General features: G+C 45.6%; 1 protein-coding gene and 1 non-coding gene across 6 annotated transcripts in view; one reads left to right on the top strand and one right to left on the bottom strand.

Annotated features, from left to right (window-relative positions):
- LOC106570966 (nuclear receptor subfamily 6 group A member 1-A) overlaps positions 1–23,093 on the top strand; it is a 185,257-nt gene that overhangs the window by 34,168 nt on the left and 127,996 nt on the right. For 3 of the 5 annotated variants that reach the window (XM_014143591.2, XM_014143586.2, XM_014143607.2), the window contains exon 2: positions 13,637–13,684. The exons of the other annotated variants lie outside the window; for them this stretch is intronic. In XM_014143591.2, the coding sequence (XP_013999066.2) occupies positions 13,637–13,684 (48 nt within the window). The remainder of the gene's footprint in view (positions 1–13,636; positions 13,685–23,093) is intronic. 5 annotated transcript variants of the gene reach the window in all.
- On the bottom strand, positions 14,342–14,436 carry trnaa-cgc (transfer RNA alanine (anticodon CGC)). The gene is made up of 2 exons: positions 14,398–14,436; positions 14,342–14,377 (listed from the first exon to the last, which is right to left on the bottom strand). It is a non-coding gene; the product is annotated as a tRNA-Ala (tRNA).

The following is a 23,093-nucleotide window of genomic DNA, read 5'->3' as shown; positions in this document are numbered from 1 at the left end:
CACACACACACAGGGACACACACACACACAGGGACACACACACACACACACAGGGACACACACACACAGGGACACACACACACACACACACACACAGGGACACACACACAGACACACACACACACAGGGAAACACACACACACACACACACAGGGACACACACACACACACACAGGGACACACACACACACACAGGGACACACACACACACACACACACACAGGGACACACACAGGGACACACACACACAGGGACACACACACACACACACAGGGACACACACACACACACAGGGACACACACACAGGGACACACACACAGGGACACACACACACACACACACACAGGGACACACACACACACACAGGGACACACACACACACGGGACACACACACACACAGGGACACACACACACAGGGACACACACACAGGGACACACACACACACAGGGACACACACACACACACACGCACACACACACACAGGGACACACACACACACACACAGGGACACACACACAGGGACACACACACACACACACACACACACACACACACACACACACAGGGACACACAGGGACACACACACACACAGGGACACACACACACACACACACACACACACAAGGGACACACACACAGGGACACACACACAGGGACACACACACACACAGGGACACACACACACACAGGGACACACACACACACACACAGGGACACACACACACACACACACAGGGACACACACACACACACACACAGGGACACACACACACACACACACAGGGACACACACACACACAGGGACACACACACACACAGGGACACACACACACAGGGACACACACATAGGGACACACACACACACACACACACACACACACACACACACACACACACACACACAGGGACACAACACACACACACACACACACACACACAGGGACACACACCACACACACACAGGGACACACACACACACACACAGGGACACACACACACACAGGGACACACACACACACAGGGACACACACACACAGGGACACACACACACAGGGACACACACACACACACAGGGACACACACACACAGGGACACACACACACACACACACAGGACACACACAGGGACACACACAGGACACACAGGGACACACACACAGGGACACACACACACACACACACACACACACACACACACACACACACACACACACACACACAGGGACACACACACACAGGCACACACAGGGACACACACACACACACACAGGGACACACACACACACACACACAGGGACACACACACACAGGGACACACACACACACACACAGGGACACACACAGGGCACACACACACACACACACAGGGACACACACACACACACAGGGACACACACACACACACACACACACACACACAAGGGACACACACAGGGATACACACACACACACACACACACAGGCACACAGGGACACACACACACACACACACACACAGGGACACACACACACAGGGACACACACAGGGACACACACAGGGACACACACACAGGGACACACACACAGGGACACGCATACACAGGGACACACACACACACACACAGGGACACGGACACACAGGGACACGGACACACAGGGACACGGACACACAGGGATACACACACACACACACACACACACACACACACACAGGGACACGGACACACAGGGACACGGACACACAGGGACACGGACACACAGGGACACACACACACACACACACACACACACACACACACACACACACACACACACACAGGGACACACACACACACACACAGGGACACACACAGGGAGACACACACACACACAGGGACACACACAGGGATACACACACACACACAGGGACACACACACACACACACACACACACAGGGACACACACACAGGGACACACAGGGACACACACAGGGACACACACACAGGGACACGTATACACAGGGACACACAGGGACACACACAGGGACACACACACAGGGACACGTATACACAGGGACACACACACACACACAGGGACACGGACACACAGGGACACGGACACACAGGGACACGGACACACAGGGATACACACACACACACAGGGACACGGACACACAGGGACACGGACACACAGGGACACGGACACACACACACAGGGACACACACACACATGGACACGGACACACAGGGACACGGACACACAGGGATACACACACACACACACACACACACACACACACACACACACAGGGACACACACACACAGGGACACGGACACACACACACAGGGACACACACAGGGACGCACACACACACACACACACAGGGACACGCACACACACGCACAGGGACACACACAGGGACACACACACACACACACACACACACAGGGACACGCACACACACACACAGGGACACACACACACACACACACACACACAGGGTCACACACACACACACACACACACAGGGTCACACACACACACACACACACACACACACACAGGGTCACACACACACACACACACACACAGGGTCACACACACACACACACACACAGGGTCACACACACACACACACACACACACAGGGTCACACACACACACACACACGCACAGGGACACACACACACACACAGGGACACACACACACAGGGACACACACACAGGGTCACACTGACTTTCCCATCCGGAAACCCAAGGTTTTTCTGGACATGCCTCTATCTGGTTTCTGTCTGGGGAGGGAGGTTGGATGAAATGTAGTTTTTTTGGAATTTGGTTGGAGATTGGTTAGAGCCTGGAGGCTGACTGGGGGGGCTGGAGTCTGACTGAGGGGGGGCTGGAGTCTGACTGAGGGGGGCTGGAGTCTGACTGAGGGGGCTGGATGCTGACTGAGGGGGCTGACTGAGGGGGCTGGATGCTGACTGAGGGGGTTTGGAGGCTGATTGAGGGGGCTGACTGAGGGGGTTTGGAGGCTGACTGAGGGAGCTGGATGCTGACTGAGGGGGCTGACTGAGGGGGTTTGGAGGCTGATTGAGGGGGCTGACTGAGGGGGCTTGGAGGCTGACTGAGGGTGCTGGAAATTGACTGAGGGGGGCTGACTGAGGAGGTTTGGAGGCTGACTGAGGGGACTGACTGAGGGGGGTTTGGAGGCTGACTGTGGGGGCTGGAAATTGACTGAGGGGGTTTGGAGACGGGCTGACTGAGGAGGTTTGGAGGCTGACTGAGGGGGTTTGGAGGCTGACTGACGGGGCTGACTGAGGGGGGTTTGCAGGCTGACTGAGGGGGGGTTTGCAGGCTGACTGAGGGGGCTGACTGAGGGGGCTGACTGAGGGGGCTGACTGAGGGGGCTGACTGAGGGGGCTGACTGAGGGGGCTGACTGAGGGGGCTGGAGGCTGACTGAGGGGGTTTGGAGGCTGACTGAGGGGGCTGACTGAGGGGGGTTTGGAGGCTGACTGAGGGGGCTGGAAATTGACTGATGGGGCTGACTGAGGGGGCTGACTGAGGAGGTTTGGAGGCTGACTGAGGGGGCTGACTGAGGGGGCTGGGGGCTGACTGAGGGGGCTGGGGGCTGACTGAGGAGGTTGGGGGCTGACTGAGAGGGCTGGGGGCTGACTGAGGGGGCTGGGGGCTGACTAAGGGGTCTGCTCTTTGGTCTTTTTAATGACCTGGATAGTTGAAGTGATTGTTCTGGATCAGGTGAAATTGAATGGCTAGCTGGATCTTGAATGAGCTGCTTGCTCCTCTGATGTTGGTGAAATCCTCAGGCTTTCTGAGCTTTGAGGAGCAGCTGTTAGTCCCTTGGAGGGAAAAGGCATGTCTTCTTGGCTTTGAAAGCCATTTTTTGAATACTTTTGAAATGCACCCTTATTTCCTCCTTTTATCAATGGTTTGTTCACCAGCAGTCAAACAACATGGCTTTAATGGCTGCATTGGACTTTTTAAGCTATGTTGCAAGCACTCACAAAGGTGCACATACACAGACACACACACACAGCATGGCCCAGATGGTCTCTGTTCCGCTTGGTCGACAGAGGGGCACCACAGACCGCCCTGTCCATGCCTGCCACCAGAGAGGGATAGTCCCGCTCGACACTTGTTACATGCAGTGAGGATGATCTCTCTATAACTGTGCGTGCGTGCGTGTGTGTGTGTGTCAAAGGTGAAAGACAGACTGAGTTACGTACTTTGTTGTGTGAGGTCCTCATGGCTAGGGACGTCTGTAGTCCAAGAGTAGACCCTCCAAGGTCAATGAGAAAGGGGAACCTGCCCCAGTCACTAAATGAACTGAGAAGTGATAACTTAAACACAAGCAGTATACTAACTAGATTAGATTAAGTCATACTTAATTCATCTTATGCTGAATGTTATGAGGGGGTTATGGTATGTTGATTCTGTCATATCTCTATCCAATGTACTGGTTGTTCTTGGTTCCAGTGGGAGGCACTATTAGTGCATAATTGGAGTAGGAGCTGGGTGGTGCTGGAGCTGGGTGGTGCTGGAGCTGGGTGGTGCTGGAGATGGTGTTAGATTAGTGAAAAGCATGAGCTGGCGCACATCTCAAAAAGTTAGTAGAGGTGCTGACTAACGGAGAGTTAGCTGTAGGCTATAAAAATAGTTGCACACTTTATATCAGGGATGGCCAACTTTGATGGGGGTGGGGACCACAAAAAAATCTGTTTTCATTATGAGGGGCTGTAGTTGCTCGCAGGTCTGCGTACCCACACATGCATTCGACCAGGATTATTAAGTTTAGATAGCTGGTCGGTAAAATAACTTGTTGGGTGACATGGCCTGATTGAGTGACTATCAGTGACTGACATAACAAGAGAAACACTTGGGATTCACATTTTGTAATTGCACGTTGTGTATTCTACAATTCTAATTTGAAAGTTGAGACCTCGACTGAGCTTCCCCAAAATGAAATATACAGTGCATTTGGAAAGTATTCTGACCCCTTCCCTTTTCCCACATTTTGTTACGTTACAGCCCTATTCTAAAATTGATTAAATATGATTTTTTTCCTCATCAATCTACACACAGTACCCCATATGACAAAGTGGAAACAGGTATTTAGAAATGGACAAATGTATTAAAAACAGAAATACATAAGTATTCAGACCCTTTGCTATGAGAATCAAAATTCAGCTCAGGTGCATCCTGTTTCCATTGATCATCCTTGATGTTTCTACAAGTTGATAGGAGTCCACCTGTGGTAAATTAAATTGATTGGACATGATTTGGAAAGGCATACACCTGTCTATATAAGGTCCCACAGTTGACAGTGCATGTCAGAGCAAAAACTAAGCCGTGAGGTTGAAGGAATTGTCCGTAGAGGTCAATGTCTGCAGTATTGAAGGTCCCCAAGAAGAACACAGTGGCCTCCTCCATTCTTATATGGAAGAAGTTTGGAACTGCAAAACTGGGCAATCAAGGGAGAAGGGCCTTGGTCAGGGAGGTGACCAAGAACCCAATGGTCACTCTGACAGAGCTCTAGAGTTCCTCTGTGGAGATGGGAGAACAGAAGGACAACCATCTCTGCAGCATGCCACCAATCAGGCCTTTATGGTAGTGGCCAGACGGAAGCCACTCCTCAATAAAAGGCACATGACAGCCCCCTTAGAGTTTTCCAAATCGCAACTAAAGACTCTGACCATGAGAAACAAGATTTTCTGGTCTGATGAAACCAAGATTGAACTCTTTGGCCTGAATACCAGGAGTTAAGTCTGGTGGAAACCTGGCACTATCTCTACGGTGAACCATGGTGGTGGCGGCATCATGCTGTGGGGATGTTTTTATGCTGCAGGGACTGGGAGACTAGTCAGGATCAAGGGAAATATGAATGGAGCAAAGTACACAGAGATCCTTGATGAAAACCTGCTCCAGAGTGCTCAGGACCTCAGACCGGGGCGATGGTTCACCTTCCAACAGGACAACAACCCTAAGCGCACAGCCAAGACAATGCAGGAGTGGCTTCGGGACAAGTTTCTGAATGTCCTTGAGTGGCCCAGCCAGAGCCCGGACTTGAACCCGATTGAACACATGACGGTCAGTCAATCCGGAAAATTTCAAGAACTTTTCAAGTTTCTTCAAGTGCAGTCGCAAAAACCATCAAGCGCTATGATCAAACAGGCAAATGAGGACCGCCACAGGAAAGGAAGACCCAGAGTTACCTTTGTTGCAGAGGATAAGTTCATTAGAGTTACTAGCCTCAGAAATGGTAGCACAAATAAATGCTTCAGAGTTCAAGTAACAGACACATCTCAACATCAACTGTTCAGAGGAGACGTGAATCAGGCCTTCATGGTCGAATGCTACAAAGAAACCCCAACTAAAGGACACCAATAAGAAGAAGAGACTTGCTTGGGCTAAAAAACACCAGCAATGGACATTAGACCAGTGGGAATCTGTCCTTTGGTCTGAGGAGTCCACATTTGAAAATGTTGGTTCCAACTGCTGTGTCTTTGTGATACGCAGAGTAGGTCAATGGATGATTTCCACATGTGTAGTTCCCACCGTGAAGCATGGAGGAGGAGGTGTGATGGTGCTTTGCTGGTGACACTGTCTGTGATTTTATTTAGAATGCAAGGCACACTTAACCAGCATTGCTACCACAACATTCTGCAGCGATACTCCATCCTATCTGGTTTGCGCTTAGTCCCACTACCATTTGTTTTTCAACAACACAATGACCCAACACACCTCCAGGCTGTGTAAGGGCTATTTGACCAAGAAGGAGAGTGATGGAGTACTGCATTAGATGACCTGGCCTCCACAATCACCCGACCTAAACCCAATTGAGATGGTTTGTGATGAGTTGGACCGCAGTGTGAGGGAAAAGCAGCCAACGAGAGCTCAGCATATGTGGGAACTCCTTCAAGACTGTTAGAAAAGCATTACAGTTGAAGCTGGTTGAGAAAATGCCAAGAGTGTGTAAAGCTGTCATCAAGGCAAAGGGTGGCTACTTTGAAGAATCTAAAATATATTTTGATTTAACACTTTTTGGGGTCTCTGCATGATTCAATATGTGTTAATTCATAGTTTTGATGTCTTCACTATTATTATACAATGTAGAAAATAGTAAAAATAAAGAAAAACCCTTGCATGAGTGTCCAAACTTTTGACTGTGTGTGTGTACAGTTGAAGTAGGAAGTTTACATACACCTTAGCCAAATACATTTAAACTCAGTTTTTCACAATTCCTGACATTTAATCCTTGTAAAAATTACCTGTTTTAGGCCAGTTAGGCTCACCACTTTATTTTAAGAACATCGAATGCCAGAATAATAGTAGAGAGATTTATTTCAGCTTTTATTTCTTTAATCACATTCCCAGTGGGTCAGAAGTTTACATTCACTCAATTAGTATTTGGTAGCATTGCCTTTAAATTGTTTAACTTGGGTCAAACGTTTTGGGTAGCCTTCCACAAGCTTCCCACAAGTTGGGTGAATTTTGGCCCATTCCTTCTGACAGAGCTGGTGTAACTGAGTCAGGCTTGTAGGACTCCTTGCTCGCACACGCTTTTTCAGTTCTGCCCACATAGTTTCTATAGGCTTGAGGTCAGGGCTTTGTGATGGCCACTCCAATACCTTGACTTTGTTGTCCTTAAGCCATTGTGCCACAACTTTGGAAGTATGCTTGGGGTCATTGTCCATTTGGAAGACCCATTTGCGACCAAGCTTCAACTTTCTGACTGATGTCTTGAGATGTTGCTTCGATATATCCACATAATTTTCCTGCCTCATGATGCCAACTGTTTTGTGAAGTGCACCAGTCCCTCCTGCAGCAAAGCACCCCTACAACATGATGCTGCCACCCCGTGCTTCACGGTTGGGATGGGGTTCTTTGGCTTGCAAGCCTCCCCCTTTTTCCTCCAAACATATTGATGGTCATTATGGCCAAACAGTTCTATTTTTGTTTCATCAGACTAGAGGACATTTCTCCAAAAAGTACAATCTTTGTCTCCATGTGCAGTTGCAAACCGTAGTCTGGCTTTTTATGGTGGTTTTGGAGCAGTGGCTTCTTCCTTGCTGAGAGGACTTTCAGGTTATGTCGATAACCTAACTCATTTTACTGTGGAAATTGATAATTTTGTACCTGTTTCCTCCAGCATCTTCACAAGGTCCTTTGATTTTGTTCTGGGATTGATTTGCACTTTTCGCACCAGAGAACGTTCATCTCTCGGAGACAGAACGCATCTACTTCCTGAGAGGTATGAGGCACTGAGTTTGAAGGTCGGCCTTGAGATACAGGTACAGCTCCAATTGACTCAAATGATGTCAATTAGCCTATCAGAGGCTTCTAAAGCCATGACATCATTTTCTGGAATTTTCCAAGCTGTTTAAAGGCACAGTCAACTTAGTTATGTGAACTTCTGACCCACTGGAATTGTCAATCAGTGAATTTTTTTGTGAAATAATCTGTCTGTAAACAATTGTTGGAAAAATTACTTGTGTCATGCTCAATGTAGATGTCCTAACCGACTTTCCTAAACTATAGTTTGTTAACAAGAAATTTGTGGAGTGGTTGAAAAACAAGTTTTAATGACTCCAACCTAAGTGTATGTATACTTCCGACTTCAACTGTGTGTGTTTGTTTGTGTATATATATATATATATATATATCCGAGATCCTTCAAAAGGGCCAATGGCTGCTCTATATGTAATAAAAATTTTAAAAAAAGTTTTATTTAACCTTTTTTTTAAGTAGGCATGTCAGTTAAGAACAAATTCTTATTTACAATGATGGCCAAACCCGGACGACGCTGGGCTAATTGTGCGCCTCCCTATGGGACTCCCAATCACGGCTGGATGTGATACAGCCTGGATTCAAACCAGGGTCTGTAGTCACACCTCTAACACGGAGATGCAGTGCCTTAGACCACAGCGCCACTCGGGAGCTCATGTAAACTCCCATTAGTTGGTGAAAACACCAATGTTTCGGCATCACTTGGTGGTGTTAGATGGCAACACTCACATTTGTGATGCATAGAGAAAACATAATAAATTCTGTGCCAGAAAACAAGCAAAAACCTTGAGGTTTATCATTTTTAATTTTTAATTTTGTCCTCTGCTATCTGTGTATTGGTCAGAAACATGTATTATGTTGTCTTGTGTTTAGTCTCAACCTTTTTCAAGGAAGAGAGTTGCACTGCTGAAGTCAATAAGATTATTTGTCGGTTGCTCTCTGCTTTATGTGTGTGTCTTCTTTTGGAACTCTGTGTGTGTCTTGCGCGCGTTTTCCTGAAAGAACATATGCTGCTGTCCGTTGGAGTGTGTCGGGGGGCAGCCGGCACGTGTCTGCTTAGAAACGGGCAGCTGGTGTGTGTGTGTGCGCATGGGAAGGGGGTCTCCATCACCCCCATCACCCGAGACAGAAGATCCTGCCTGACTGATGATTGGAGTCAATTGGAGTTAGTGAGTGAATGACTGATTATGTGAGTAGGCAGGGCAGACCCAGCTAGACAGAGAGGCAGTGTTCACTATTCAGTGTTGAGTGCAGATGGTGTTGGAGGGAGTCTTGAGGAGCCAGCCGCACTGACAGGAAGTCATCATGATGGGTGAGTCTGTGTCCTCTCTCTGGAGATGGAGAACAACATCCACTCTGATAAGCACTGTGGTTGAAGGGGATTTTAAGAAAGCCCATTTTCAACCCCAAAAAATGTTAGTTGCGTAATTAGTTCTGTCCTTTCCGTATTAAAAACAATACGTTTTTCAGACAATGGTGAAGATTGGAGATAAATTGTAATTAGGAGGGTTGGATAGAAAGTGGTGCATGTAAGAGAGGACCAGTTGATTGAGCTTTTGGATGGATGTGTGGTCCAGAAAGTCTGTAGCACTACCTCTTAACCAGACTGGCACTAAAAACACATAAGTATTGCAAGTGCAGATGGATGATATATATATATATATATATCATCCATCTGCACTTGCAATATATATATATATGGTCATGCAGGTTTATTTAATTGGCCATGGGTAACTCTGGTGTTGGATACAAGTTGTACATGGTCTGGACAAATGGTATAAACAAATGAATGCATGATTTAAATCCATAAGTTATATTTGTCAATTAGCTTTTCATGGTTTTCCAAATGTTTATTTTACACAATCTGACTTATAAACTGGAATAGGTGTATATTTGATGTGTTTGAGTAGAATAGAGAATGGAAAACGTGCCTTGCATTATGATGGTCTGTTAGTAAGAGCTGGTTGTACTCATTGTGGTAGAGATTTGATGAAGAGAGAGATGTCTTTTTCCTAGGTATCTGTGCTCAATCATACTGACTTTTGTCCATTTGTTTTTCAGTTTCTCTGTAAAATGCGACAATGGTATAGTTTTCCACAACAGAGTTTGTTGAGCGTGGTCTCAACCGGCGTTCCTTGTCATGGTTTATTGTTTTGTCAGTTGCTATGTCTTTCTACTGGTTTTTTATCCATTGCCAAGCCCCATAGAAGATGTTGGCGGAGGTAGAAGGGATATAAACTGGAGATCTTGAGGGACTCAATCCATTGGAACAGGAGAATAGATGAACGACAAAGGATAGATGGGCCTCGGAAGTAGAGGTGGAAAACTGTCATGGCAGTTCATTTTGACCTCTTTTGTTGTCCCTCGCTCCCTTTTTTCCCTTTTCAACGTTTTCTCTCAAGTGAAGGCTAACTGTATACCCCTATTGGCTGTCTTTCAATGCTGTGTTTCCTCGTTGTATTTTTATAGTTTTCCCCCTTCTGTACTGTAGAATATTACACCCGGAGTAACAAAATAGAAATTCGTTATTTTCTTGGTTTGTGGAAGTACATGAGCAGTAACATTGAATGTCATATTTTTGGTTCTCATTCATTTAAATTTGTTTCACGACTCTTTTTACCCCCCCTGTTTCCCCCCTAGGTTGTTCACTAGTATTTACAGTTTATCCACACTTTGTTTAGTTTGTACATTTTGACTTCACATTTGTTTCAGTTTTATATGGCCCGTACTTAAATATTGTGTTTTAAAAAAGTATACTCTTTGACAGTAGGACATCCAGTTCCTTTTAGTTTAAACATTATTTTCTTGAGTTAAATTGAATCCGCACATTGATGAATAGGGCTAACGTTATCACAGGAATCTGAAAGCCATGACTGGACGAACAGGAGCTGTCAGCAAATTCTAGATTCTGCACAAAATCTTCCCTCCAGAGTGGACGTCAGCTAAACCTTAATAGCAAAATAGAAGCCCGGTAGGTCATCTTCTCTCAAAGACAATCAAGAGACACATAGCAGAATTAACTGTCAGCCTTACTTAATCAGCATCTTTTAGTGTTTCTGTCATGAGTCAGAGAGCCACCACCAAGGGGGAGCGGGTCATGCTTGGCGACATCAGCCCACCAAGGGGGAGCGGGGGACGCGTGGCGACATTAGACCAAAAGGGGGAGCGGGTGACGCGTGGCGACATTAGACCAAAAGGGGGAGCGGGGGACGCGTGGCGACATTAGACCAAAAGGGGGAGCGGGGGACGCGTGGGGACATTAGACCACCAAGGGGGAGCGGAGGACGCGTGGTGACATTAGACCACCAAGGGGGAGCGGGGGACGCGTGGTGACATTAGACCGCCAAGGGGGAGCGGAGACGCGTGGCAACATTAGACCAAAAGGGGGGAGCGGGTGACGCGTGGCGACATTAGACCACCAAGGGGGAGCGGAGGTCGCGTGGCGACATTAGACCACCAAGGGGGAGCGGGGGACGCGTGGCGACATTAGACCACCAAGGGGGAGCGGGGGACGCGTGGCGACATTAGACCACCAAGGGGGAGCGGGGACGCGTGGCGACATTAGACCAAAAGGGGGAGCGGGGACCGCGTGGCGACATTAGACCAAAAGGGGGAGCGGGGACCGCGTGGCGACATTAGACCAAAAGGGGGAGCGGGGGACGCGTGGCGACATTAGACCAAAAGGGGGAGCGGAGGACGCGTGGCAACATTAGACCAAAAGGGGGAGCGGGGACGCGTGGCGACATTAGACCAAAAGGGGGAGCGGCGGACGCGCGGCGACATTAGACCACCAAGGGGGAGCGGAGGTCGCGTGGCGACATTAGACCACCAAGGGGGAGCGGAGGTCGCGTGGCGACATTAGACCACCAAGGGGGAGCGGGAGACGCGTGGCGACATTAGACCACCAAGGGGGACCGGGGGACGCGTGGCGACATTAGACCACCAAGGGGGAGCGGGAGACGCGTGGCAACATTAGACCAAAAGGGGGAGCGGGGACCGCGTGGCGACATTAGACCAAAAGGGGGGCGGGGACGCGTGGCGACATTAGACCAAAAGGGGGAGCGGGGACGCGTGGCGACATTAGACCAAAAGGGGGCGGGAGACGCGTGGCGACATTAGACCAAAAGGGGGAGCGGGGGACGCGTGGCGACATTAGACCACCAAGGTGGAGCAGGGGGACGCGTGGCAACATTAGACCAAAAGGGGGAGCGGGGGACACGTGGCGACATTAGACCAAAAGGGGGAGCGGGGGACGCGTGGCGACATTAGACCACCAAGGGGGAGCGGGGGACACGTGGCGACATTAGACCAAAAGGGGGAGCGGGGGACGCGTGGCGACATTAGACCAAAAGGGGGAGCGGGCCGCGTGGTGACATTAGACCAAAAGGGGGAGCGGGCCGCATGGCGACATTAGACCAAAAGGAAACTAAACACAACAAAAGGAGGAGGACAAAGGCTCCGGTGTTTCCCTAGAGTGAGGAACAAGAGGATTAGGCAGATGTTTTTTTGGAGGGAGAGAGTTTGTGTGTGTGCGCGCTTCCATTCTGATGCGCAGAGGTCCAGCTCGGGACCCAGGCGCCCTCTGCTCAGCAGGGTATAAGCCCAAATACAAACAAGGTTTTGGGTGGAGAGGGGGCAGAGGGGGCCCGGAGGGGGCCCAGAGGGCAAGAAACTTATGAGGGATGGGCTCTTCTTTTCAACAGGGTCTCCCTTGACAGCACTCAGTTAACCCTGCTACCCAGGTGGGGGAGGGCCATGGCTGTGTGTCTCTGTGGGGGTTTGGCGCGTGCGTGTGTGAGAGATTCTTTGACAGAGATTTTTGTGAGTGATGGGCAAACGTGTGTCGGAATAAAGAGAAAGGAGTTAGGGAGGTAGAGAGCCTATTGCAGAACATAATGTATGTGATGATGAAGCAGGATGGCTGATAGTGTGACCACACACACACACACACACACTGTCCTATTTGATTCGCACAACATAAGACTTCTAAGTTTACTTGATAGCTTTGTAGTGACCATTTCTTGTGTTGCTCAATTTTATATTGGATATTATAGCCTAAACCGCACTGTAACAATGATAGTATTGCCTTTGATTTAGTAGAGATCAAAACAATTAAAGTACAAATCAATCTTGGAACAGAATATCTTTAAACACCAAACATTCTAGTGACTTTAAGATTCTATATTTAATGAAAAGTGCTATATAAAATAAACATTTTTTTCCTACTCTCTCAGAATTTTAAATCCACTGAATTTGTGTTTCTGCCTAACAGCCTAGCTACTTAGGTTGCTACAAAGCTGAGGAATGGAGCTGGAGAAATGTTACCAAACTCATAGTGTGAAAGTCAAAAGTCCATCTCTCTTCCCAGGCTTCTATGCAGACCACGGTCTCCATTCTGAACCGAGCGATGGGATGGGTAAGTGGAAGACTCCTAATTTCACTAGAATATATTCAGCACAGAGATCCAATCTGTCGTGTGTGTGTGTGTGTGTGTGTGTGTGTGTGTGTGTGTGTGTGTGTGTGTGTGTGTGTGTGTGTGTGTGTGTCGTGCTTCTACTTGTGAAATTGTAATTTAACAAATAGATTCAATTTTAATTACAACCTGAGTATAATGGTTCACTGTGGTAAATTACATTTTGTCTGGTGAGGGATTGGAGTTGCAGTAGTCTAACTGGCACCATCTGGTGTTGAGTCCTAATTGTAGTTTCTGGTTACCTGTGTTGGGGGGAAAAACTCCAGTGATTACAAGACATAAAAAAATGAATTTCAACCCAAACAACATCTTTTCAGTCTTTTGCTCATAGGGATACTTTTTAAAACTCCCTAACCCTTGTGTTGTAATGTAGCACAGACCTTTTCCTCGGATAGATGGTGATATTCCTCTGGTCTCGCTACTGTGTCGATTTAAGGCAGCCCCCTGCACCTTTCCCGGTCCAGAGGGGTTGGGTTAAATGCGGAAGACACATTTCAGTTTTTACATTTACATTTTTAGTCATTTAGCAGACGCTCTTATCCAGAGCGACTTACAGTAGTGAATACATACATTTCATTTCATGCATTTTTTTTTTTAACTGGCCCCCTGTGGGAATCGAACCCACAACCCTGGCGTTGCACACAGCATGCTGGTGTTGCGAACACCATGCTCTACCAACTGAGCCACAGGGAGGCCCTTGAAGGCATTCAGTTGTACAACTGACTAGGTATCCCCCTTCCCTTTCCCTATCCAGTGCCATTCTGTATCGTCATGCAGAACTATAGCTCACAACTGTGTACAAAGTGAATGTGTATCCGCTGAATGTGTATTTGAGTCCTCTGAATCTCTCAAATGCAGTACATAATGAGTAACACAAGGTGATCAAATGTGAAAACAATCTGCATACATTTTTTTACTTTTAAATGAATGATATATATATATATATATATATATACCCATTAATCATTGAAAATATATCTTCTAAATGCCTCATGAGGGAAGTTCATCAATTGTACTCTCTCAGAACCCCAAATATGCTCTGTATGAATTAATTAATTAATGCAATTTTATTTTCGTGTCAAATCTCCAATTGGCAACTCATCCCTTATGGGATTAATTGACACATAAATAAACATTACAATAATTCACTGTGGTAATGCATAATGTGTTCTCTGCGTTGTAATTGTAAACACATGTTGTAAAACCTCAAAGCATTGTTGAAACTACAATTTGTATATAATGGATGGTCACTCTTTGCATCTGTAGCTCTGTCTATGAGTGGTTACATTTCTCCAGCCTCATCCCTCAGCTGTTTACCAAAATAGTGTCAGGGTGCTTCTTTTTATTGTAGTTATCTTGTCCCTTTAAGAATGCACTCTCATCAAGTACTCCTTTGTTTGTGTGACCCGCCTGCCCTTCTGTAACCTTTATTGATTTTCTCTGCAGTGGTGCTATTCTATTGATGTTTAAAATCAAATCAATCAAATGTCATTTGTCATATATGCTGAATACAACAGGTGTAGACTTTACTGTGAAAAGCTTACTTACAATCCCCTTCATAACAATGCATAGTTAAAAAAAGAGAAAATAGTACCACAATAAATAACAATAACGAGGCTATATAGATGGAGTACCGGTACTGAGTCAATGTGCAGGGGTACGAGGTAGAGGTTTCTCCATGGAAGGGGATGGAGGTTACTCTGCAAGAGCTTTGTTCAAGCTTTGTTCATGCCTTTAGGTAAAAACTTGCTTGACTATTTAGTTAAAATGGAGATTGTGAGGTATCAAAGACTTTAAAATCAAATTCACCATTATCTACTCCGGTAGAGTGCCTTCAGAAAGTATTCATACCCCTTGACTTACTCTACATTTTGTTGTTAGAGCCTCAAAATTGATTAAATAGGTGGGAAAAAACTATCTATACACAAGACCCAATAATGACAATGTGAAAAGGTGTTTTTAGATTTGTTGTGGGCAAATGTATTGAAAAATGAAATACAGAAATATCTAATTTACATAAGTATTCACACCCCTTTGCTATGACTCTCCAAATTGAGCTCGGGTGCATCCAATTTCCTTTTATCTTCCTTGAGATGTCACTACAACTTGGAGTCCACCTGTGGCCAATTCAATTGTTTGGACATGATTTAGAAAGAAACACACCTGTCTATATAAAGGTCCCACAGTTGACACTGCATGTCAGTGCAGAAACTATACCAGGAAGTCCAAGGAACTGTCTGTAGATCTCAGAGATAGACCTCGTGATCAGGCAATTCTATGTCTGGGGAAGGGTATACAACAATTTCTAGAGTGTTGAAAGTTTCCAAGAGTACGGTGGTCTCCATTATTGGGAAATGGAGAAACATTTTTTGGGGGAACTACCCAGACTGCCTAGAGCTGGCTGTCTGACCAAACTGAGAAACCGGGCAAGAACGACTTTGGTCAGGGAGGTGACCAAGAACCCAATGACCACTCTGACAAAATGACAGAGTTCCTTGGCTGAGATGGGAGAACCAGCCAGAAGGACAACAGTCTCTACACCACTTCACCAATCTGGGCTTTGTGGGAGAGTGGCCAGAAGGAAGCCACTCCTGAGAAAAAGGCACATGACCGCATGCCTGGAGTTTGCAAAAAGGCAGGTGGAAGACTGAGCGCATAAGGCAAAAGGTTCTGGGGAATGATGAGACAAAAATGTAACTCTTTGGCCTGAATGCCAAGCACTATGTCTGGAGAAAACCAGGCACAGCTCATCACCCATCTAACACTATCCCTACCGTGAAGCATGGTGGTGGCAGCATCATGCTATGGGGATGCTTTTCAGCAGCAGGGCCTGGGAGACTAGTAAGGATAGAGGGAACAATGAATGGAGCCAAATACAGGCAAATCCTTGACGAGAACATGCTTCAGGGTGCAAATGACCTTAGACTGCGGTGAAGATTTACACTAGCGTTCAAAAGTTTTGGGTCACTTAGAAATGTCCTTGTTTTTGAAAGAAAAGCTAAATAAATTTGTCCATTAAAATAACATCAGATTGATCAGAAATACAGTGTAGACATTGTTAATGTTGTAAATGACTATTGTAGCTGGAAACGGCAGATTATTATTTAAATAGAATATCTACATAGGCGTACAGAGGCCCATTATCAGCAACCATCACTCCTGTGTTTTGGGTTTCAGAAGAAAGTTATTTGATTCTGGCCATTTTGAGGCTGTGATCAAACCCACAAATGTTGATGCTCCAGATACTCAACTAGTCTAAAGAAGGCCAGTTTTATTGCTGCTTTAATCAGAACAACAGTTTTCAGCTGTGCTAACATAATTGGGAAAGGGTTTTCTAATGATCAATAAGCCTTTTAAAATGATAAACTTGGATTAGCTAACACAACGTGCCATTGGAACACAGGAGTGATGGTTGCTGATAATGGGCCTCTGTACGCCTATATAGATATTCCATAAAAAATCTGCAGTTTCCAGCTACAATAGTCATTTACAACATTAACAATGTCTATGCTGTATTTCTGATCAATTTGATGTTATTTTAATGGACAATTTTTTTTTTTTTCTTTCAAAAATAACATTTCTAAGTGACCCCAAACTTTTGAACTGTAGTGTACATTGCGCAGGACAATGACACCAAGCATACAGCCAAAGACACGCAGGAATGGCTTCAGAACAAGAATGTGAAAGTCCTTGAGTGGCCCAGCCAAAGCCCAGACTTAAATCCCATTGAAAATCTGTGGAAAGACTTGAAGATTGCTGCTACATCTAACTTAAAAGAGCTTATGAAAATCTGCAAGGAAGAATGGGAGAAAATCCCCAAATCCAGATGTGCAAAGTTGATAGACATACCCAAGACGACTCAACTGTAATCACCGCCATAGGTGCTTCTACAAAGTATTCACTCAGGGGTCTTAATACTTATGTAAATGAGATATTTGTGTTTTATTTTCAATAAGTTTGCAAACAGCTCTAAAAACATGTTTTCACTTTGTCATTATGGGGTATTGTGTGTAGATGGGTGAGAATTTTCTAAATTCACTTTGAATTCAGACTAACACAACAAAATGTGGATTAAGTCAAGGGGTATGAATACTTTCTGAAGCCACTCTATTCTAGTTAAAACCCTCCATATCAATTTAACTTTTTTAATTAGACTAAATCAATTTACATTGTCAGAATATTCTAAACTTATAGCAGCTATAAAAAGAGAATTTGAGCGTGAGTTGAAAACATCAAAACAACGTTTCCCACCGTACTCTGGTAGTTTTGGTGTGGTAAATTGTTGTAACACTTTTTCTGAAGGGACTGTACATGTTAGTGTGTAGTTGTAGGCCTTGTTGTAGGCCTCTACTGTTGGAACTTTCCTACATCATCTATCAATATGGATTTAATTCAACTCCCGAGTGGCGCAGCAGTCTAAGGCACAACATCTCAGTGCTAGAGGCGTCACTACAGACCCTGGTTCGATCCCGGGCTGTAGCACAACCGTCCGTGATCGGGAATCCAATAGGGCGGCGCACAATTGGCCCAGCATTGTCCGGGTTAGGGGAGGGTTTGGCCAGGGGTAGGCCGTCATTGTAAAATAAGAATTTGTTCTTAACTGACTTGCCTAGTTAAATAAAGGTCAAAAACTGTTTTAATCACTCTTGTAGAATTCACATGTGTTTGGAGACTGACTGAGATCACCGCTAGGGGGAGGCACACCACTGCAAGAGTCAAAGAATGAAAGCTGCACTCACATGGGCATGCCCAGTAGAGGCCAGAAGGAGAGAAACGGTCTACTTCAGAATCATCAGTATGGCAGTTATAGGACATCAATGTTTCACTGAAGAATAAAGAATGAATATAGATATAATGAAGAACAGCTCACATGTCCTCAGACCTTAGTACAACTCATGTGGCTTCACATTGCTTGTTAGTCTTGCTCGTCATCTTAAATGCCTGTTATAGCCTTTCCCTTTGGACAGTTTGGATACTTTAGGTCCATTCCAAATGACATGAGAGACAAAATACTTTCACAATAATCAGTTGGACAAAAAATGATTGATGTTACTATTGCACCCTTAACGTGACCCTGAGCTATCCCTCTCCATCTCCTCTGTATTGCTTCTGACCAGTGTTGCAGTTCTAATCTCCAACTAGGTGGCATAGCTGAGCTAACCAGTTAAGTTAAATAAATGCATAATAACAAAAAAAATGGATGAGCAATGGAATGGACATTTCTTATAGGGGTAGATGAGGATGGATAGGAGTAGAGGGAGGGCTTAAGATGTGGAGGAAAGAAGATGAGGAAGAGGGTGAGAGAGAAGGACAGGTGGAAATAGGAGTGCAGGAGGAGAGATGGTGTGTGCGCGTGCACGTGTGTTTGTGCTCTTACACGTGTGTGTGTGAAGGGAGGCGTTTGGCCCAAGCGGGTGTGAGGTGAGCGCCTCACAGGGGTTGTCAGGTGTCCGGACGCATTTGGGCAGGCGGCGTTTCCTCTCCGTCATGCTGTCACGCCGCGTTAGGCCCCCGTCAGCCAACCAGGGCCCATAGCCACAAAGGACTGGCATGACCAACCACCCACCGCATGAGTCTCCAACCATAGCTCTCCTTTCTTTCTTTCTTTCTTTCTTTCTTTCTTTCTTTCTTTCTTTCTTTCTTTCTTTCTTTCTTTCTTTCTTTCTTTCTTTCTTTCTTTCTTTCTTTCTTTCTTTCTTTCTTTCTTTCTTTCTTTCTTTCTTTCTTTCTTTCTTTCTTTTCCACTGTGAGAAAGTAGGGCACCCTAGGGCATGGGGGTGAGACTGTGACATCCACAGCCTTGGGTGCTAACTGGCAATTCACAGCAGTCAGAAGCAATGTGCTTAATGTGGAATCTATTAGGCTTATTTGTGTTTGTATCAAAGTTGAAACAAAAACTCTGTCGCACACAAGCTTTATTCTAATAATACTTTTCACAAATGTAGCTGTCCTGTCCTGGGAATACATAATATTGTATAATTTTGTTCTACCCAACACGGACATACATCAGGAGTATTAGTGCTGGGTCCACATTTTTCTTTTGCAGTATTTTGCATTCCCACGAGTGTATTTCTTTTTTTTTTAAACCACAGTTCTTTCATTCCTGAAACATCCAGGATGTCTTCCATTCCTGTATCAGTGAAAATAAGGGGTCAAGAGGTGCAATTGAAGCCATAGGCAATGGTGTACACATGAACACACACACAGACATGCATCTCTTACTTCAAACGTCTTTGACCATCTGAACTTTTGACCAGCGCTATTCCCACAGGCTTGCTGCTGTCCTTTCACAACAGGGTGACGGTTAGGGGTTGAGAGTCCAATGTTAAGGTACAGGTTCACATGAAGTTCAAATGTTCTTCTCTCTTTTTCAGTCTCTCTTCCTTACCCCTCCTTTTACTCTCTCGTTTACTAGGCCAGAGGGCGGGGGCAGAGGTTAGATGTAGTTTAGAACCTCCGTCACCTGTGACCTACCTAGTAGTGTCACACACACACACACACACACACACACACACACACACACACACACACTGGGTAGATTAGTGGTGTCTGTAAACCTTTGGGAGGCAGGACTAACTGAAGCAGTAGGGTCAGGGGGAAAGGTGGGAGGGGGGATGGAGTTGACCCCCCCCCCCCAGAACTGTAAACTCTCCAGGCCACAGAAAGAGCAGCATTGTTGGTTCTGAGTGGAATAATAGATTTATGGCCCATGGCCCAATTAGGTTGTAAAATGGAGCTGTGGCTTTCAAACCACCATCTTCTTTGACCCTTCCTCTCTCTCTCTCTCTCTCTCACTCACTCACTCACTCACTCACTCACTCACTCACTCACTCACTCACTCACTCACTCACTCACTCACTCACTCACACACAGGAGTACACACACACAACCCACTGACCGCCGTAACCCCTCTTTCACCTTTTCAACTTTACCCATGATGCCTCTGGGTTGGAGCCAGGAAGTGTGCACCCCCTGCTGAGATAGAAGGGGTGAGGTTTGGGTCAAAAGGTGAAGGGGTGAGCATGGTCTGTTCAGCTGGGCTCAGTTTGCTAACAGTGAGGATGGACATCCAGAGAGCCATAGATGCTTTGTTGGCAAGGCTGGATTGCCAGGGTCAGCGTTCATCCTTTTGGAGAGGCAGCCATTTTTTTTTAAGTTGCTCTCTTCACCTCCTTACCTATGATTATAGTTCAACTTGACATAAAAATGCGTAAGTAGATATTTTGTGCAAATCTGTTGTTGATGTCGATTTGATTTAAGTTCAAGTTAACTTCTATTGGCTAGGTGGGACACCAGTGTCCCACCTGCGGGACACAGCCAAAATGTCATAATTCAACTTTCTCAAACATATGACTATTTTACACCATTTTAAAGATACACTTCTCGTTAATCAAACCACATTGTCTGATTTCAAAAAGGCTTTACAGCGAAAACAAAACATTAGATTATGTTAGGAGAGTACATAGACAAAAAACTCACACAGCCATTTTCCAAGCAAGGACGTGTAAATAAAACCCAAAACTCAGCGAAATGAAGCACTAACCTTTGACGATCTTCATCAGATGACACTCCTAGGACATTATGTTACACAATACATGTATGTTTTGTTCGATAAAGTTCATATTTATATCCAAAAACAGCATTTTACATTGGCGCGTGATATTCAGAAAATGTATTCCCACCAAAGCGTCCGGTGAATGTGCACATCAATTTACAAAAATACTCATCATAAACGTTGACAAAATACATAACAATTATTTAAAGAATTATAGATAGACTACTGCTTTATGCAACCGCTGTGTCGGATTTTAAAATAGCTTTACGGAGAAAGCACATTTTTCAATATTCTGAGTATATAGCTCAGCCATCACAGCGAGCTATTCAGACACCCGCCAAATTCGGGGCAACCTAAACTCAGAATTAGTATTAGAAATATTGTATTACCTTTGCTGATCTTCGTCAGAATGCACTCCCAGGACTGCTACTTCCACAAGAAATGTTGTTTTTGTTCCAAATAATCCATATTTATGTCCAAATACCTCCGCTTTGTTCGTGCGTACAGATCACTTATCCAAAGGCATAACGCGCGAGTGCGGAACGAGAGACGAAAAGTCAAAATGTTCCATTACCGTACTTAGAAGCATGTCAAACGCTGTTTAAAATCAATCTTTATGGTGTTTTTAACGTAAAATTGTGATAATATTCCAACCGGACAATAGCATATTCATTCAAGAAGAAAAAGGAGGGGCGCGCTCGCGGGACCGAGCATATCCAATCTCTTTGTTGCCAGGCAGACCACTCAGTAACTGAGCTCCTATACTCTGCCCAGTGACAGGAAAATGCTCAAACCACTTTCTGAAGGCTTTAGACAGCCAATGGAAGCCTTAGGAAGTGCAACGTCACCCCACAGACACTGGAGCTTCGATTGAGAATTGTAGTTCTTCTTTTGATTCTCTGACTTTTCACTTCCTGCTTGGATTTTACTCAGGTTTTCGCCTGCCATATGAGTTCTGTTATACTCACAGACACCATTCAAACAGTTTTAGAAACTTCAGAGTGTTTTCTATCCAAATCTACTAATAATATGCATATTCTAGTTTCTGGGCCAGAGTAGTAACCTGTTTAAATTGGGTACGTTTTTCATCCGGACGTGAAAATACTGCCCCCTAGCCCAGACAGGTTAACTGCACAAATCTCAAGTTAGGATTTGGCCCCTCTGACCATGGAAACTCATAGCTTTTTTTCCTTCTGAGAATTCTGATTTGAATTGTTTCTCAGTTCATGTCTGTCAGTTGCTTTGCAGTATCAGACTATTACAGCTACAGATAACAGCTCAAACTCTCTCCATCCATCTTGTCTGATACAGCGACAAGCTAAACTTCACATTCCTGTATATCTTCCTCTGGACTTTGTCCGGGATTCAAGCCGAACACGGATTTGGACAATGCGCCATTTTAGAGGTAATTTCCGATTGAGCCGACATATGCAGTGTTTACTGTGAATGTGGTCTCCGTAAACGTGGGAACATAGCCTTCAAAACATGCATTGCAGACAAAGCACGTCAGATTGAATCCCTGCCTTAGTCCGCCCACAATAGCAGTCCACAACAGCAACATAAACAGGCCACAGCACCAGCATTAAACAAGGGGAGAGGCAGGAGAGGCAGTCGGCAGCAGCATTCTTATTGATGAGGAGTGGTGAAACAGTGCTACTGTGAACGAACCCCCTGAGTAATGATTTTGGAACCCACGCTGCGAATTGGAATCAACCAACACTGGTGGGTGTAAGTGAGTTCAGAAATTTGGGCAGCAAAATGCCAAGAAAAGGAATGAAGGGAAGGGAGGAAGGGGGA

This window comes from Salmo salar, chromosome ssa01 (genome assembly GCF_905237065.1).
Source record: "Salmo salar chromosome ssa01, Ssal_v3.1, whole genome shotgun sequence".
NCBI lineage: Eukaryota > Metazoa > Chordata > Actinopteri > Salmoniformes > Salmonidae > Salmo > Salmo salar.
The sequence above is the reverse complement of the archived record's forward strand: the minus strand, read 5'-3'. Positions and strand labels throughout refer to the sequence as shown.